Source organism: Drosophila sulfurigaster, chromosome 3 (assembly GCF_023558435.1).
Source record: "Drosophila sulfurigaster albostrigata strain 15112-1811.04 chromosome 3, ASM2355843v2, whole genome shotgun sequence".
NCBI lineage: Eukaryota > Metazoa > Arthropoda > Insecta > Diptera > Drosophilidae > Drosophila > Drosophila sulfurigaster.
The window spans coordinates 11,589,261-11,608,041 of NC_084883.1; the positions used below are offsets into that span (position 1 = coordinate 11,589,261).

The 18,781-nt window shown below is 39.0% G+C and overlaps 5 protein-coding genes across 5 annotated transcripts; 3 read left to right on the forward strand and 2 right to left on the reverse strand.

Annotated features, from left to right (window-relative positions):
• The first annotated feature begins 654 nt into the window (after nucleotides 1-654).
• On the forward strand, nucleotides 655-2,251 carry LOC133841490 (26S proteasome non-ATPase regulatory subunit 7). Its single transcript, XM_062274015.1, has 2 exons — nucleotides 655-992; nucleotides 1,055-2,251. The coding sequence occupies exons 1-2, from the start codon at nucleotides 818-820 to the stop codon at nucleotides 1,909-1,911; spliced, it is 1,032 nt and encodes a 343-aa protein (XP_062129999.1). The 5' UTR covers nucleotides 655-817; the 3' UTR covers nucleotides 1,912-2,251.
• A 790-nt stretch (nucleotides 2,252-3,041) lies between these two features.
• On the reverse strand, nucleotides 3,042-3,362 carry LOC133841492 (uncharacterized). Its single transcript, XM_062274017.1, has one exon. It carries the CDS (start codon nucleotides 3,360-3,362, stop codon nucleotides 3,042-3,044), a length of 321 nt encoding a protein of 106 aa, XP_062130001.1.
• Nucleotides 3,221-12,396, reverse strand: LOC133841491 (sodium-dependent serotonin transporter). Its single transcript, XM_062274016.1, has 9 exons — nucleotides 12,319-12,396; nucleotides 9,901-10,396; nucleotides 8,985-9,261; nucleotides 6,452-6,662; nucleotides 5,936-6,388; nucleotides 5,317-5,611; nucleotides 4,278-4,478; nucleotides 3,407-3,719; nucleotides 3,221-3,345 (listed from the first exon to the last, which is right to left on the reverse strand). Exons 2-8 carry the CDS (start codon nucleotides 10,090-10,092, stop codon nucleotides 3,474-3,476), a joined length of 1,875 nt encoding a protein of 624 aa, XP_062130000.1. The 5' UTR covers nucleotides 10,093-10,396; nucleotides 12,319-12,396; the 3' UTR covers nucleotides 3,221-3,345; nucleotides 3,407-3,473.
• A 2,225-nt stretch (nucleotides 12,397-14,621) lies between these two features.
• On the forward strand, nucleotides 14,622-17,131 carry LOC133841179 (GPI mannosyltransferase 4). Its single transcript, XM_062273515.1, has 2 exons — nucleotides 14,622-14,874; nucleotides 14,930-17,131. Exons 1-2 carry the CDS (start codon nucleotides 14,706-14,708, stop codon nucleotides 16,882-16,884), a joined length of 2,124 nt encoding a protein of 707 aa, XP_062129499.1. The 5' UTR covers nucleotides 14,622-14,705; the 3' UTR covers nucleotides 16,885-17,131.
• Nucleotides 17,132-18,095: 964 nt separating this feature from the next.
• On the forward strand, nucleotides 18,096-18,781 carry LOC133841180 (cuticle protein 16.5). The gene is made up of 2 exons (XM_062273516.1): nucleotides 18,096-18,253; nucleotides 18,315-18,781. The coding sequence occupies exons 1-2, from the start codon at nucleotides 18,248-18,250 to the stop codon at nucleotides 18,663-18,665; spliced, it is 357 nt and encodes a 118-aa protein (XP_062129500.1). The 5' UTR covers nucleotides 18,096-18,247; the 3' UTR covers nucleotides 18,666-18,781.

Below are 18,781 nucleotides of genomic sequence, written 5' to 3' on the forward strand. Positions count from 1 at the left end.
TCGATTTTTATAATGGAATTTAAAAAATCATTTATTGGAATTGGAGGCACCATTAATACAAATATAATAATTTAGTTAGACTTGACTCTTATGAAATATAATGTGATGTGTATCGTAAAAAATATATATTTGCAAAACTAAATAATCAGTTTTGTGAGCTATTTTGATAATCAGCTGATTTAGCATATGTATATACTTTTCTTTATTATTACTACTCTATGGGATAATAATATCAAATTCCTTTCGTACTGACTTTGAATTTGAATATTTTTATATAGAATCAAAATAAGTCAGAATAAATTGAAACAAAGTAACACCAAGTTTGTTTTTGTTTTTCTACTTTGTTTCAATCGTTTTTTTTTTTTTTTAAAAGAAATGTAGCAGTACTTCAAAAATGCAGTATTTAATTTATTTCGTTCATCTGTATCTGTAGCAAGCGCCTCGACTATATAAGAAATATATCAGAGTTCTCAAATCGTTTAATGTGTATGGCACAGCGATATATAATTTTCGATACAATTAGATACAGTACACGTCGATATTTCTGAATCAGTTTGACCATTTTCGATATATTTTGTTTGTTGTTGGTGGTTTTGCTGATAAAACGAGTTTGCAGTATATTTTGAAATAACGTCGGTCACATTGAATCCAAGCGAAACGACAAAGAAGAAGAATTTGCTTGTCATTTCGGTGAATTGTTACCCGCAACAAAAAGTATTTGTTGAAATTGTCGCAAGTACGTTTTAAAAAATAGTTGAGAAGAGTACGCTGTGCGTAATAAGTATCCAACACTTTAAAAAAATCTTACAAAATCAAAATGCCGTCGTTGGAGGTCAGTGTAAACAAAGTGATTGTTCACCCGCTGGTGTTGTTATCGGTTGTGGATCATTTCAATCGCATGGGTAAAATTGGTAATCAGAAACGCGTCGTCGGCGTTTTACTTGGCTGCTGGCGCTCCAAGGGAGTGCTGGATGTTTCCAACAGCTTTGCAGGTAAGCTAATAAAATATATAGTCAATTGAGAGTATTATTTATCATTGATTGGTTAATTTCAGTTCCTTTTGATGAGGATGACAAGGACAAATCTGTATGGTTTTTGGACCACGATTACCTTGAAAATATGTATGGAATGTTTAAGAAAGTAAACGCACGCGAGCGTGTGGTAGGCTGGTATCACACTGGACCCAAACTGCATCAGAATGACATTGCCATCAATGAGCTTATCCGCCGCTATTGTCCCAACTCGGTACTGGTCATCATAGATGCCAAACCAAAGGATCTGGGTCTGCCTACAGAGGCGTACATATCTGTCGAGGAGGTGCACGATGATGGCTCGCCAACTAGCAAAACATTTGAGCACGTGCCCAGCGAAATTGGTGCTGAGGAAGCCGAGGAGGTCGGAGTGGAGCATTTGCTGCGCGACATCAAGGACACGACTGTGGGCAGTCTGTCGCAGAAGATTACAAATCAGCTGATGGGCTTGAAGGGACTCAATGCGCAACTGCGCGATATTAAACAGTATCTGCAGCGAGTCGGCGATGGAAAGATGCCCATCAACCATCAGATAGTCTACCAACTGCAGGACATATTCAATCTTCTGCCCGACATTACCAGCGATCAGTTCACCAGCACCATGTATGTGAAGACTAACGATCAAATGCTGGTCGTCTATTTGGCGTCTATGGTGCGATCGATTATAGCTCTCCATAATCTGATAAACAACAAACTGGCGAATCGCGATGCTGAAGAAGGCAAGAAGGTGGTCGATGATAAGGATGCGAAGGATAAGAACAAGGATAGCAAGGATAAGGAGAACAAAGACACAAAGGATAAGGATGCGAGCAAGGATAAGAAGGCTGATGAGAAGTCCGACAAGAGCAAGGACGATGGAGGCAAGAGTGCCAAAAAATAGGAACGAAGGAAAAAAAGGAAATCACGTCGCAAACGAAAGAAGCAACCGCCAGAATCGTAATCGCAATCACAACCACAAAACATCAAGAGCAGCGACAACAAAACCAACATCCATATTACTTACGAGCAACTTTTGGACAGCTTGAGCGGAGAGTGTTACACATTACAAAAATCAATCGCATGCAGTTCATAACACCTACATGCAACATGAATAACTTACATAGCTAGTAATATATGCATACGAAAAGCGAGATCCTCCTTTCCATATTTTGTGTAGCTAAATATGCTAACAGTAACCAACAAGTTGATGTAATTAAAATTTAATTAATTTAAACTTAAAACTGAAATTTCACTTGGAAAACAAAACTCTGACACCACAAAAATTAATTTAATGGAATTACTTTGAATTAGTAATATCTTCGTTATTTCCACAGAATGTTCATGCTATGATTGGTACTAAAATTGACTTACCGACATGAAAATCTATAAACAAAAATATTAAAACATGGATTGGCATCTAATATTCATTATTTGAATATATTTCTCAGACTATGGGATATTAGTCTCATTCTTGGAATAAAAGAATGGTTGGTTTTTCTTATTTGGTTTTATTTGGTCCTACCAAATTAAACATATTAAAACTAAAGCATTTGGTATCAAGATAAACCATTGTAAATGGCTGTTTTACAATGGTTTTTGAGTTAAGGTTAACTAGTGTAGTATAGACTTATATATTAGGTTGATAACATGTTTTTCTATCATTGACCCTTTAACAATGGCATTAACATATTTATAATGTAATGTTGCTAATTTAATACTATAATATACAACATATTTGACATTCGCTTAGAATCAATCTGTTTAAAGTTTAGATTGAAATATAAATATGAAGATTAGACTCGTATTTAAGCTAGTTTTCGGTTTAAATAATGAGATTCCCAGTTGTGCATTCTGGATTCTGGCTTTAAATATTACTAATAAGATTGCTTTATACGATAAATACTTGTTGAGGGATCTCAATCCACACGAAAGCTCTGCAAATGGCTGCTTGCAGTGCTTTCGATGTTTTGATATAGACAAATGGTATAAATAGTAGTGCTTTATAACATGTTGTATCTAATTGGTTGCTATTCAAACCAACCACTCACTGGCCAACGGGAACTTTAGCGGCTTACAGCTGCTGATCCTTAGGGTGCAGTTATTGTCCTCGGCAGCAGTTGTTGTTGTTGTTGTTGTTGTTGGATTCCTATGTAAGCATTTCTCGTTGACCGAGCCGAGACTTAAACTATGGCTAAGACTAGCACTAATAATATCATTGCCATTCCGTGCGCTTCTTTTTGGCATCACCTTCACCTTCTCCGCATCGTTGTCATCCCCATCGTCCTGTTCGACATCATCCGTAAAGCTAAGATTATTTGTGTGGTAAGCGTAGTAACTGTTGAAGTCCAGCATTTCATTTGCCTTAGTTGTTGTTGTTGTTGGTGAAAAACTCTTACAATTTAAATTATAGATCTTGATGTTGGTCTTGCTAGTGTGAATATTCAAATGCACAGCATTGTCATGTCACACCGAAGTGCCCTGTTGTCCTGGCACCACCGATCCACATGCGGCGTCCGGCTTAAAGGATGCCTGCAACCGTTGCTTGCAGCCGCCCTTCGAGGCGAAGAAAAACTTGTATATCATGTACATGGGAATGCACAGAACCGAAGAGCAGGTGACTGCCCAGCCAACTTGAAAGCTCCATGGCGGATAGTAATATTCTTCGCCCAACATCTCCTTGTATCCCAGTATTGAGAATATGAAGATGGTCTGAAATAAATCATCATACATAGGTTATCATAGAGATACTTAACAAATAAGAAACCTACAGTCGAGTGCGCTCGACCGTGAAATACTCGCTACTTATTTTCAACTAATGTTATACTGCGTGGTATTGTTCTTCAAATATACCAAATTAATATACTGAAAATGACGGCTATATTCGGTATATCGATTTAGTAGTACATTAAAAATATACCATAGAGGTTAAAATACACAGATTATCAGACAAAGCAATTAAGACCCCATTGAAGCATCCGTTTTATGACTTAAAAATAATTTCTTAATTACTTCTACTATTATCATCCAAGTGGGCGTGGCTAATTCTAAAATAAACTTGATATGCGGGCAACAATAGTCTCTGAGATACAGTGTTTTATACAGATAGACAAACATGGCTTATCGTCTCGACTGTGGACGCTGATCAAAAATATATATGTATTTAGAACTTTATGGGGTCGGATATGCCTCATTTTGCCTCTTCCATTAATTTCCTTTTGGCTACCTTATGTTAGCCTATGAGTAGCAGGTGTTATCCGTCTTACTTACCAGCAAAAACACCGGGCTAATGTAAGTCCAACAAATCCGCCAAAATAAGCCCGGCTTGGAGCCAAGCATCTGCTCCACGTCTGCGCTGAAGCGATCAACGCCATAGAACCAAAAGACGCCCGCAGCCTCAACAAATACGACAAAAAGTATGGCCAGACCGGGTCCATAGACATTCAGGAAATTAACCAAGACGACTCCGCCCTGAAAAAGAGATGGGAAAGAATCAAAATATGGATGCAGTTGCGGCTGATTAATGATGCATTGTGAGATTGGGTTAAGGTATGCAGACTTGAAGAAATGGTTTGTGAAATGCGTGCGGAATAACTTGATCTATTGACCGATTCATGAGTTGAGCCAAAGTGGTTGGAGCCAAAGTGAAATATAGAAGATACTAAATTACAATTTCAAATGTAATCAGACAAAGTGGCAATGGGTGGCTATCGTGGCCGTCAAGTGCTTCGTCTTCGACTCGGACTTGGACTTGGACCAATAGCAATAGCAAAAGCAATAACAACACAAAAGCCAATGGCAATACCAATTTGGTGGTGTGTGTGCTCCAGTCTGCTTGTCCAGGCCAAAGTAAACAAGTGACCGAGCGACCAACTGACAGGTGATAAAAATGCACAGGAAAAGCGGAAAGCAAAGGGATGGTCAAGGGTGGGGGAGATAGCTGTTGACCCACTCGAGTGGGTGCGTTGTTGAGTAAGTATGTGAGATTAGCAGAAGGAACGATAAAAAGCACTTAACATGGCAATCCATCGTTTTTTGCTTTAGCTAAACTGGCATCTTTAAACAGGTGTCTGTCTGACTGTCTGACTGTCTCTCTAGCAACAAGCCAGACAATCGCAAGTCATGGGAGAGAAGATGCGTTTAATGAGCCATGCGGCACATTCCACAATGCCTCATGCATATGGAGGAGCTGCTCTCCTTCCTCCTCACCACTTAACAGTTAATTAAACGAATCAAGACAGCTGAAAGATAAGCGATGGATGCGATGGACTGGCGACTTGCTGCTCGATGGGGTTGTTATGTTACTTACATAGGTCATTGTGGGCAGTGCGCAGAGGAAGATGAAGGCCAGCAGCAGGAGAACGAAGAGCTCACGTCGCCTGCCAATGACACGAGGATACTCATCGCAGAGCGCTGTTATCATCGCCTCCAGTCCGCCAAAGGTGCTGTCCAATCCCAGCGTGATCAGCATAAGGAAGAATATGATGCTCCAGAAGACCGAGCCGCTCATCGTGGCTATTGCCTCCGGATAAACAATAAAAACCAGTCCCGGTCCCTCCAAGCCAACTTTGTCAATTGATGTCTTCTGCACATAGGCCATATAACTGCAAGGGATTCGAAAATCCAAATTTATTATAGAAGCAAGTAATGTAATTGCAATTAAAAAGTCATAAAATAAGCTAGATAAGCTAAAATAATAGAAGTATAAAAAGTTAAAGAAGCTTATCCGCCATAATATGTATTGGGCATAATATTCTTTATAGTATATGTTATAAAATTAATATTAATCAATAAAAATATGTAGTATATTTTAGTTGTAAGTAATTCAAGAATTCCTAAAAAGTATACATAATGTAAGGATAAAAATTTATGATTCCATATTGTGTCTAAAAATAATTATTTATAAAAATACATAGTACTCAACTTACCCCAGAACAGAGAATATGACAAATCCAGCCAAGAAGCTAGTGAGACAATTGATGGTGCTGGTTATTAGCGCATCCCTGTAGCAATTGTTGTTGAACTTATTGTAGCTGGAGAGTGCCAGGAGTGTGCCAAAGCCGGGCCCTAGCGAGAAAAAGATCTGCGAGGCAGCATCGATCCACACCTTGGAGTTCTTGAGCTTGTGCCACTCGGGAGTCAGATAATACTTGATGCCCTCATCAGCACCTGGCAACGAAACTCCGCGTACCAACAAAATGATGAGCACCACATAGGGAGCTAATGCAGTCACCCAGACGACTTTTCCGGCACTTCGAACTCCCTTCCACAGTGAGAAATAGACGAGTACGAATACCCCAAATACGCAGAGTGCCAGCGTGGGCTTCACTGGACCCATGAAGTCCAGTCCATCGCTCTTGTAAATCTCCAAAACTTTGCGCCTACGTTGTGGTTAACCACATGGATATATTTAAATGTTAAGGATATATAGATTTGGTACTTACTCGAAGAACTCCTTGGCTGGTGATGTAGCCAGCTCGGTGAAGTTCTCGCTGGTGACTGGCATACAATTTTGAGTGTTCCATGGATTGTCACAGGACGTCCAAGGTAGCTGCGAGGTGAACGAGGCAAAGAGATAATACACCGCCCAGCCTATGATTGTGTTGTAGTACATGCCCATATAGATGTCGATGAGGCAGATAGCATAACCAACACCTGAAGTTGGAAAACAAAATCGTTACATCTAAAGGGAAACCAGCCGAGAGGACGTCCTTACTCCAGGAGCAATACCATACTCTGGCTTAATATTTTTCTTTTTATTTATTCCTTAAATGTTATCGTAGGAGGCGCAATTTAATCGAGAAGTAAGTCTGGATTATTTCACTATATTATGACATTACTACTATTAATTAATTACTAATTAGTGTTGAAGCTCTTAGCTTTCCAGGATTCGATCTCAGACAAGTTCAGATTTTTGTTAAAGTTTTTTTTTTATGTTTGTCAATATATCACTGTAAAGTTTGCGCAAGTTTGCCAAGCATGAAATCTATTACTTCACCGCAATTGTTTTAAAATAGTGTCATAGTTTTGTAGCTCCTTTAGTTCAATTTAACAAATCTTCAAGACACAATCCCAAGAGATTTCTGTGGCGTCCCTCATTAATTTAATAATGTTTTTTATTGGAAGTTTAAGCACAATAGTTTAAGTTAAAAATTTGAATGATGATTTTATCCTTTTAAGATTTAGAATTTTAGTGAGTTTGTGTTAGACATTTTATTTTTATGCCATACTGCATAAGAAATGATACAAAAATCACTGGAATCGAAGATTTAATCTCATTCATCTTCTTCATCTTCAGCCTGTAATTTTACACAATTTCTACACAAGAATAAAAGACAGTTTAAAAAGGGAATATTTATGACCTTCAGATTTTAAATCATATTTATTTAAAAAATTATAATAAACATCATACTCTTTCAATAAGCACGCATAAAGAATGTTGTATGTGCGTGAGTGCAACTGGGGAATGCCAATCTCTGATTGATGGCGATTAGAAAAATCATCAACTTCAAATATTCCCACGTGACATTTTACACATTTTTGCTTATTGCCATCGACGGCAATGACGGTAAATGACAATACCAAAGAGCCTTTAGAAGCCTCTAATTCCAAGCAGGCAAGCAAGCACACACCTGTTCTGCAGTCGCTCGTCTCCCATTACCCATCGACTACTTCTATATAGTACTTTGGTAACAGTTTTGTTTGATGATGCCAATAAGACACGTCACGTGATTGGGAGTCGCTTTTCCGTTGCGCCTTGGCAGTTCTTTTCCTTTTCCTCATAGAAGCTCGCAATTTTCTTTTGCTCAGTTTGCAATTCATTTTAATAGCAGTGGCAAACAAGTTAGCGCAAAGGTTTTTACCAAGAGCAAACACTTGTTGAACAAATGATGACTGCCACAAAGTGATGTTTGCTGTTCAGCTAAAGCTGAAGCTGACTCTAAGGCTGTGGTTGTGGGGGGGGGGAGGGGGGGTGGAAAATCTCAGCAGCGACCACTGACTCAGCAAACTGTGCCCAAGTTACTTGTAACTTTAAAGTACTGATAGCCGCAGGATAAATCATCCTTTGCATCATGCGAGAACAAGAATATATTGACGATGTGTTTTCATTTGGCTGCAAAAGCTGAACGCATTTTGTTTGCCATTTAATGAAATTATCAACTTGATACACAAACTTTGTGCTACTTTTACTTTGCCCTATCGAGATAAGTCAATTTAAGAAGACGCCTCGCCTCGTTGACAATTTAATTACGAGTTCACATTGCGCCTGATTTGTTCGCTATTCAAATACAAATTTCACTTGAATGCAGCATTAATTATTGCAGCATTTTGACTTGCCTTATCTAGACACTGAGAACTGTGCCAGTGGCCATGCTGAAATGTCCTTTTTCAGAGCAACTGATAATGTCGTCAGCACAAGACTCACAAGCCAGACAATGGAAGCAACTCTTTGGGACATGAATGTTATTAACCGCACTCTGCGGGTCGCCTAACTCCAAAATCGAGCAAGCAAGCAAGCTAATGCAGGGAGTGCTGCGATAAGTTGTTATCTTTGCTCAAGTATCAGAAACGAGCACTCAACGGTGAAACACATGAAAAATGAAACATCAAACATGAAATACGTAAATTGTTTGCCTCCGCACATGTTGCGTATACGCAATATTGAAACTGTTAATTTATATATTGTAAATATTACACATTTAGCTGCAGGCCGCTGCTCTGCTCTGTTCTGTAAATATAAAATGCTTATTGCTTGCTTGATAGATTTCAATATGCAATTACATTTTATGGATTTTTCGCGATTTTAATTCAATATTTGTGATTCATTTATAAGAATTGATGGGAGACTGTAAACATGAAAATATGTTGGGGACTTATTTACGTTGCATTAACGTACGTAATATGTGTAATATTCAGCAAAATTATTAGGGAAATATTATACTTTAAGCCACTTTACAAATATTAAGAAACACTCACCTTTTAATGCTGGACAAATGCGCTTCCAAATGCTGAGACAGCCACAGCGATGGAACTGGCCTAAAGCGAGTTCCATATAAAATAGGGGCAGACCTCCAAAAATGAGGAACACGCAGTAGGGCACCAAAAAGGCTCCGCCGCCATTTTGATAACAAATGTAGGGAAAACGCCAGACATTGCCCAAGTCAACGGCAAAGCCAATCACGGCCAAAAGAAACTCAGCCTTTTGGCCCCAAGTCTCTCGTTGACGTTCCGTCACAGAAACTACCAAAATACGCTGCAATAATAATAATAATACGGTGCAAAGAAGAAATAGCATATCAGTTAAAACTTGGCAAAAGATGATGGTACTTATTATCGAAATGAAACTTTATTAGACTTAACTTCATTCATTAAAATATGATTTCCTTGCCTGAGATAAGAATATTTACTGAGGCAGATGAACGCATTACCAATACATATATGGTATTGGAGTTATGTTAAAATTACACATTTTTTGTGAATGTTTATTTTAAATTTTGATTTATAAAAAGTAAATTTTGTTCCCTCGTTAAACCAAAAACATGGCGTATGTATTTATGGTGGATGTATGCTGTGTACGTTAGAATTAGAAATCAATGGCGCCACAAATTGACCCCAAAGAAAGAATTGACTAAAAAAGAAGCACAGTGAACTATGAAGAACAAGGGAGCAGTGAGTAATGAACAAGTGAGCCAGTTAATTATGATCAAATGAATCAATGAGCAGTGAGCTTTTACATGTGAAACTAGGAAAGAACACGTTCAATTGATCAGTTCAGTGAGCAGCTTACTCTTGTTTACGTGCTCGGTTCATTGAAAACTGACTTTTTTCACTTGTTCAGTTGAGTGAGCAGCTCATTGAGGCTAGTTATAGAAACCAAATGAATTTGACTTACCTCATTGTTGGCTAGACGCGGCGCCAAGGGATCAGTGGCCTTGGCAGGTGTCGCATTGTCGCCGTCATCCTCATTGGAGTCATCCTCGTTGTTTGGCGACTCCTTGTTGTTGCCCCATGGCGTAGCCGCACCTGATGCTGGCGCCGTGTGACCAAACTCTGTGCTGTTATTCTTGCTGCTGCTGCGATCCATGGTGTTGCCAAGCGTTTGTATTTCTGGTTGTGCCTGTGGGGCCGCCGAGGCCAAGTATGCCGATCGCGGCACTAGCCTAGCCAGCCCTATGCTCTTTTGCGTGACGGGATGCGTTTGCGACTGTGTCAGAGCCAGATCCAGATCCAGAGCTAGAGGCGGAGCCAATGTGGGCTCCTGCTCCTCCTCAATTCTTTCTTCGCCGCTCTCCGCACAGCTTTCCCCTGACTTCTTTAGCAACACTCTCTATACACTCGGGTCATCGTTGGGGAGGCGGAGTTTAAAAAACGATGGCGACTGTCATTTACTGAAAGTATTTAAAGGATTACTCATTACTTCAATCGATGCGTGTATTGTGTATTGTGCAACTAACGAGCTTGTTTCCAACTGCTGTTCGCAAACAGCAGAAAAAAGGAGCAAATATTGCCATTGACATTACGTGTGCTTGAAAAATCAAATATGGTGCAGGGAAGGTAATATGGGGGTGTATCAAGCTACCCAATTTTTGATAGTAATAATAATTCACCTCATATGAAAACTACAATTCATCAACATTTGTTTCTCTATTAAATGTTATGGTTTAATTACTGACAATTTTTATTTGAAGTTAACCTCGAATACGCCTATTGAAAAGAAGTAGCAAGCATACGCACTCGCGCATATGGGTTAAATGTATTTGTTTTCTCGGTCGTATCGGATTCCCCGAGGTGTCCTTTGTCTGGTAATCTATGGCTCAGCGACTGGGACAAACCGCGATGCGTTGGCCAACGGCAATCAATTGGTGCACATCGCTTCGCTTCTGTCCGCTGCCTTTCTCTTGAACCGAATTGACGACGTCCAATGTCAATGTTGCGAGTCCTTATGGCTTCCATGGAACTCGCATATATGTTCGGCATTTATCAGTTTTAGTTACAAAGCGTACACAGCCCCCGGCGGGGTTTCAACAATTTTTTTTGTTTTGCATCTGAATTCGAATTTATTTTCTGCATTAAACTAATGTTCTGTAAATCGCTTTTTTAAGTTTTATTTATTTAATCTGCCTTCTGGTGACATTTCGAACTGAATCTCTTTTGTTTGCATAGGACAAATTTGCAATTTTTAAATTATAATTGTATTCTTCTAGACAAGCCAACTGAGTCGGAGGAAGGTTGAAAGAAAGTGTGAGTTATGTATGTGCTATCGTTTTTTAATTACAATTTAATGGCTTGAATGTTGTGCACATGTCGCATTCATAGCAGATAAAATATGAAAATTACAACTCAAGCTGTTTCATTGACAATGTTGATAAGGCGACAATATATCACAGAGAGAAAATTACAATTTCAAAATAATTAAAAGTCACTTTGTGATACGGAAAATATGGCACATATAAATGGCAAAGTAATAACATCTCTTAGTTTTGAAACAATGAATGTGTGAAATTTTGTCAACATGATTTCAAATTAGAATGCAAAGAAATAAAAAGTATAGAATATTCTTCAACAAAATTTATTAAAGACAATTTACGTATCACGGCACAATATTAATTAGATATGTTAGGGTTCGTTGGAAGAAAAACTGAAATAATACAACCGACGCATTCGCAACATATATCACAAAATTACATATTAAAACTTAAAGTTTCCAATGATGAATTTCATATTAAATATTATATATTTTTCTCAGCTACAATTTTTATTTGTTAATTTTAATTGAAACATAAATTCTCATTACATTTAAATAATATTTCTTAAAGATAGAGAGTCATGACATTATGCAACAAGTTAAACAAAAAGTTAATAAAAGTTTCAATGAAATATTTATATTTTCGAAACACACAATTGTCAGCAGAAATTATGAGTACACTTTATTGATTAGTTGTTAAATTATAAGAGTTTTAAGATCAGCATTTTGTAACAAATGAAATATAAAGGTTGTAAAAAATATTTCACAAAATTTCTTTGGACTTTCAATGAATGTATTTTTCTCACCCACAATTATCAGCAGTGATTTTTAATACATTAAATTCATTATTAAAAAAAAAAACATTATGCAACAAGTAAAATAAAAAGTTGGTAAAAAATATTTCACAAAATCATTTTGGATGAAGTTATCTATATGTTTCTCACCCACAATTTATAAGCAGAGATTTTTAAAACATTTAAATGATTGTTTTTTAAATTGTAAAGAGTTTTAAAGAGAACATTATACAACACTTTGAACTTTACCACACAATGAATAAATACATACTTTGAAATATCTACAAAAATTGTCACTTTCTGTTTTTAATTTGAGTGGCGCGCGCCGATTTGCTATTGCAACTGGTGGAAATGCGAGCGTGAAGTCGCCTTTTATACTCGAGCTGCTTCGCCCGAAGGGTCTAAAATCGTCGTAAGGACGAAAACGACGACCCGAGACCTCCTCGTGTCTGGCGTTAAGCGAGCTTGTCTTTGTGGTGTTTTGGACTCTGTGCTGATGTCTCGCTATGCCTGAGTTGGACAGGTGGCGTTTACAACTTAAATTGCAACAAACTGTTGCTTACCACATTTTATTAAGAGTGTGGCAAAAGAGGCGCGGAAGTTCGACGAATGGGCTGTCGATATCTAGTGCACACCTTACAAGCAAATTTATTAATTAATGCAACATTGCGTATATATCTGAATACATTATTTCTAAAACAATGTATGCAAAGTGTAATCTGCTGAAAGTTCTACTCAAGAATATAAAATTAAGCAGTCAAGAAGTTATACCAACTGTATGTATGTATAAAGTGTAATTAGTATATAAATATACTAAATATACTGTAGAGTACACTCAAGACAATGCGATTCCGAAAAAACTAGGCACAAGGTATTCGTATTAATCATTTCTTCCACATAACGATTAAAGAGTTTATGGTTTATTCTCTGGCGAAAAATGTCGCACTATTTCCAGTGAAAAACACATAAACTTAAAAACTTTTATAGTTCTGGATTAGTACTATATTTAGATCTAAGATTGATTTTAGGAGCTATTTCTGTTTACCGTTAATTTTTTGTTTTTCGTACGAAAAACAGAAAAATATTTTCAAAATAATCATTAACACAAATTATCGTTACAATTACAAATTAAAAAAATTTTGTATTCACTTTAAGAAATGTTTGCCAGCGACATTTTCTAACATTAAAGCAATAACTACTAGTATTTTTGACACAAAAACTAAATAATTTCATAACAATCTGGTGAATAAATATTATTTTAAGAATCAATCCGCATTTTGCAATGTTTTGATTTTAATGATTGACGAGCACACTTTATGTTAGCTTTCTTAATTATTGTTGTATTTTAGTGAACTCGCTGACTTGTCAAAGAACACCAACAATAAAAGATAATAAGGAATTTCGTCTTACTATCTGTACCATTCAGTTGAAATTGCAGATAGTTATTAGAGATAGAGTTTTTAAGTTAAGTACGCGGTAACATAAGATCAGAATCGAATGAACAATCTACTTTCCGCGATCGAAAACATATAAACACATTTTGTTAACTTGATTATTACTTAGAGCACGAGTTAAATGTTTGTTTTTGTTTTATCGCAAACGAATTTTTAAGATACTTCAATTATTTCCTTCAAGCAACATGCAAATCAGTTCAATTACACTTTAGCACACGCAGACGTCGTCGGATGCGGATGCAGTATCTGAGGAATACTGATTGTGCGCGCCCTATGAGTGCAGTTTTATAATAAGTATGCTTGGGGTAGGTGAAATCTAAAGAGGAATATATATAGGTTACTTTAGAATTCCATAAAACGCTCTCTGCTATTTGCATCACAGTTTCAATAAAGACAACCTGCATTGCTCGGGTATCAATTTAAAGCTGTGACGTCACGACGATGCTTACGGTGTTTTGCTCTCTTCTTTTTGTGCTGTGTTTCGAAACAATATTGCGATCATTTACGTTTTTTCGAAGAACGAAGTATTGTTGATGTTGTTGTTGGTTTTGTCAATGGACATTTAAAGCGTTTTAATAGCTTGCACACTATTTTGTATCTCATTGATAATTATTGTATCGCGTCATCGTCTGTATATTTAAACTAATACAATAGTAATCTGATATAGAATTTCCTACCCAGCGCATACGACCACAAACAACTTTCATATGTTATCGGCGTGAAGGTGGCTCATGAAGAGACGCAGCAGCAGTTATTCTGAATCAACGGTGTCTCTCATGTTGTTGTAATTAAATGCAAACGCAATTTGCATACCTCTCGCTAATTACTATGTTCGCATTGTAGATGTGTGGATGTATGCATGCTTATTTATACTCAGCCTATTAAAGGAAATATTTATTCTTAGATTTGTCGATAGTACCGATTTGACAATAATAATAAAAATATTCGTTTTGCACTGCTGGTAATTTGAATTGCGGCGCCACTTTCCAATTGTGCTCTAACTGTATGTACGTTAACAGTGCCACATTGAGTATAACAGAACATCTACAGAACATACAGTGTTTTAACATTTATAACGTCGGCATAAATGGGGCTGCCAATCTAATCAATACTTGTCTAGATGAATTTTGTAAACAAACACAAAATCAACTCATAGTTGGCTGTGTTATTTTAAATTTTTGGTAATTTTAGCAATTTGGCAAAAATGCGCATTACCAGGCACTTGTCCCAGCTGTGGGAGAAGGGAACTCCCGTCGCTGGGCACCTGAACACCTATTTCTTCTTTGCGCTGCTGCGTTTGCTCTTAGTGTTTGTGCCGCAATTGGGCTACGTGCATCCTGATGAATTTTTCCAGAGTGTCGAAGTCATGACAGGTGAGTTGACATGGTTACAGCACTTTCGCACAATTACATGCATTTTCATTGCCAGGCGATCACTTTCGATTGGAGCACACTCGCACCTGGGAGTTTAATAACACGATGCCAGTGAGGAGCATAACGCTTCCTTGGGCTCTGCTCCGGATACCATGGAGTTTCTACGAATTTGCGGCGTTGTATGCGCGCAGCTATTGGAAGGTGGAACTAATCAATAGCTATGCGTATTTGGTGTTTCCTCGCCTAATCTACACGCTAATCTCGTACAGCAATGACTGGTGCTTGTATCGCATCTGTCGATTGTATGGACTGCGCCATGAGATTCGTCTGCTAGCATTGGGGAGCTGCTGGGTGTTGCTTGTCTTTGGAACACGCACCTTCTCCAATACTCTGGAACTGGCCATGTGCTCCTGGTTGCTGTGGCTCGTTGCCGAGTCCATGCTGAAGACCAATACGGTGGTGTACAAGAAGGAATATCTGGAGGAGAAGTATGACAAGGCGGCGTCGATAAGTGAGCGTGTTAAGATATGGAAACTGAAAAATGCTTTGCCGGCACACAATCTACAGCACTTGTTCGCCATGTCCAGCATCTGCGTCGCCGGCGTCTTCAATCGTCCCACATTCCTACTCTTTGGTGCGCCCATGGTATTCTTCTGGCTGCTCCGCGGCATGGGCACCCGGAGTGTCAACTTTCGGGACTTCAATCTACGCATTGGACTCTTCTGTGTGTGCGCCTTGCCAGCGCTGCTGCTGTTCATCTTCTGTGATTCGTTGTACTACCAGCACTTGACCGTCGGCGAGCTGCACATGCTGCAGTTGGGCATCGACAACTTTGTGTTCACGCCTTGGAATTTCATAAAATACAATCTGGACTCGGCTCAGACAGCCACGCATGGCGTGCATCCTTGCTATGTGCATCTACTGGTCAACATGCCGCTGCTGTTCAATGTTCTTGGCTTCGCTTCCCTGGTGGCCTTTGCTCAGCTGCTGTTGCGCTTCTTTTGCGCTGAATACCAGCTGCTGCCGCGCTTCCAGAGCATTGTCTCGCTGATGTCGGGTGCCATATTTGTGCCGCTCTTCTTTTTGTCGCTAATCAATCATCAGGAGCCACGCTTTCTGCTGCCTCTCACATTCCCGCTGCTGCTGCTACACGCACCTAAGCTAGTTACTGGATTCAGCGCGACATATCCCTTCCAGACACAGCATCGGTTGCTTCGGTGGCTCTACGAACGAATCCTCTCCAGACAAGCCTCAGCTCCGCATCTCTTGCGCATCTGGTATGTGTGCAATGTGGTGATGACGCTCTTCTTCGGATTCATTCACCAGGCGGGCATATTTCCACTGGCCCAGCAGATGTCTCGCGTGGTGGCCACGAAGCCAACCGCCACCCACGTGCATCTGCTCACATCCCACACATACAGTCTGCCATTACATCTGGTGAACGTGCCCAGCTCGCGAGTCTTACACTTCAATCCACAGACGCATCAACGCTATCGACATCAGCGCGACTTCTTTCTGTATGAATATGGAGGTCTGGCATTGGACACTGTGATGCACAAGGTCAAGCTGATTTCGGGCAACTGCGAGCTGAAGCGCAATGGACCGAATCGACTACGATATAAGATGTATCTGGCTCTGCCTGCTTCATTGAGTGGTGAGCTGCACGAGGCGCTGAAACGTTCGAATGCCAGCAGCTATCTGAACTTCGAGTTGCTGTCTGTCTTCTATCCGCATCTCTCGACGGAGGCCTTTCCACGCTTGCAGGGTCGCCATCCCTGCGATGTGGATGCACCACATTGGACGCATGATGATTTGAAGGGCACTTGTGCCGTGGAGCAACCGCCCAACTTTAGCTTATCCTATTTAAGTCGACAATTCAGCTCGATTGTCCATCAGTTTGGATTAGCTCTTTACGAAATTGACGTGCGACGTAAACAGCCACGGCATGAAACGCATATGTTCCATGAGGACACCGCATCAGGAACGCCGATGCCTAAGTCACCAGCGTAACCACTGGACGTGACAGTGGCTGGGTAGTTTGCAATTCCTGTCCAAAGTGTGTCTTATATAATACCAAAGATTAAGCTAAGCATTCACTCAATCACAAATTTGCTATTCTAGTCAACAAATGTATTTCTTTGTATATTGAATGACAAAAACATTCCCGATTTTACCCATAATATCTTTGCCCATTTAATTGGTTTATTAGAATAATTTTTAGACTAATTCACATCTATTATCATTAAACGCTTTCTAATAATAAAACAATATTACAATTAAACTTTTAAGTGAACTCTCCTTTTGGTATATAATTTATCTATTACGTGCAGGAAATGTAACAGGCATAAGGAGGCATCTCCGACTCTAAAAAGTATATATATTCCTGATCTACGTCAACAGCCGAGACGATCTTGCCATGTCCGTCTGTCTGCCTGTCCGTATGAACACCTAGATCTCAGAGACTATAAGAGATAGAGTTATAATTTTTTGATGTCTGCACGCAGAGAAAGTTTGTTTCAAATTTTTGACACGCCCACTTACGCCCCCGAAAATTGACAAAGCACGAATAAAAATTCCTGAAAATTTGGTTGCGATCAGATAAAAATTGTGGAAGAAGTAAACAACTTCTTAGGGGTCTTAGTTGCTTTGGCTGACAATCTGGTATATTCTGCAATCTATAGTAGATCTTGAATGTTGTACCATATTAATATACCAAATATACCATCTACATTTTTAAAGAATTTTTGTGGTATATATATATTTTGTATATGTTGATAATAATACCGCAATATTTTGCTATTATTCAAAATGGGTAGAGGGTATCTCACAGTCGAGCACATTCAACTGTAGCTGTACTGCATTAATATATTTATACCATGTCGTTTAAATTATGCTACAAGAAATGTATTAATATAATATATTATATATAAAATTCAGTGTACTGTACTCCCAGTCAAACAAACAATCTGAGATAATTACCTCAAATTGAATTACACATTTCAGTTGTCGCGAATGACGGAGACATGAAATGGGAAATATTAATCCATTTGACACGCGGCGGCTTCGATCGATTGACAAACATTTCGATCTAGGTTCTGTATAAGGTGCGGCATCCGCGTTCATTGAACGTTATCAAGTAATATACAAAAATCAAAGAGAAGTTTGAGATAGATACAAAAAAAAATAAATAAATATATTTGTTATTGTGTTCTAATTCAACTTTTTATTTGGGGCTGTCTTAAGCCGTAAACTCGTTTGATAGAGTCTGACGTCTAAGTGTAAGCAAAGCAGTTGACAATTTCGCTATAAAACTGTCGAATTAATTGGCCAAAAGCATCAGTCGCTCAACACAAGTCAAGCAACCACTTCCAATATGAAAGTAAGATACAAGAAAAATCCTTATAAAAATATGTTTATTTAATCCTCAAATACTTTTTCAGTTCCTCATCTGCCTTGCTCTCTTCGTCGCCGTCGCTCAGGCTGGCTACATCGCATCTCCAGTTGCCACTTATGCCGCAGCTCCCGCCTTTGCTGCCACCACCTATGCTGCTGCCCCTAGCTATGCTGCCACCTATGCCGCTGCTGCTCCAGTGACCACATACTCCGCCGCTGCTGTCCCAGCTTACTCCACCTATGCCGCTGCTGCTCCCGCCTACACTGCCTCCGTCTACAGTGCTCCTGCTTACGCTGGAGTGGCTCCAGTGGCGACTTATGCCGCTCCTGCTTACACTGCTCCTGTCACCACCTACGCTGCCCCAGCTGTCATCAGCCCCTTCTTGAAGAAGAAGTAAACTGTATTGACCATATGTCCACCTATTGCCCATGTCGATTAATTGAACACTTAATAAAAGGAATCTATTACTACACGTGGATTCACTAACCAATCCAAAAACCTCAATTTGTTTTT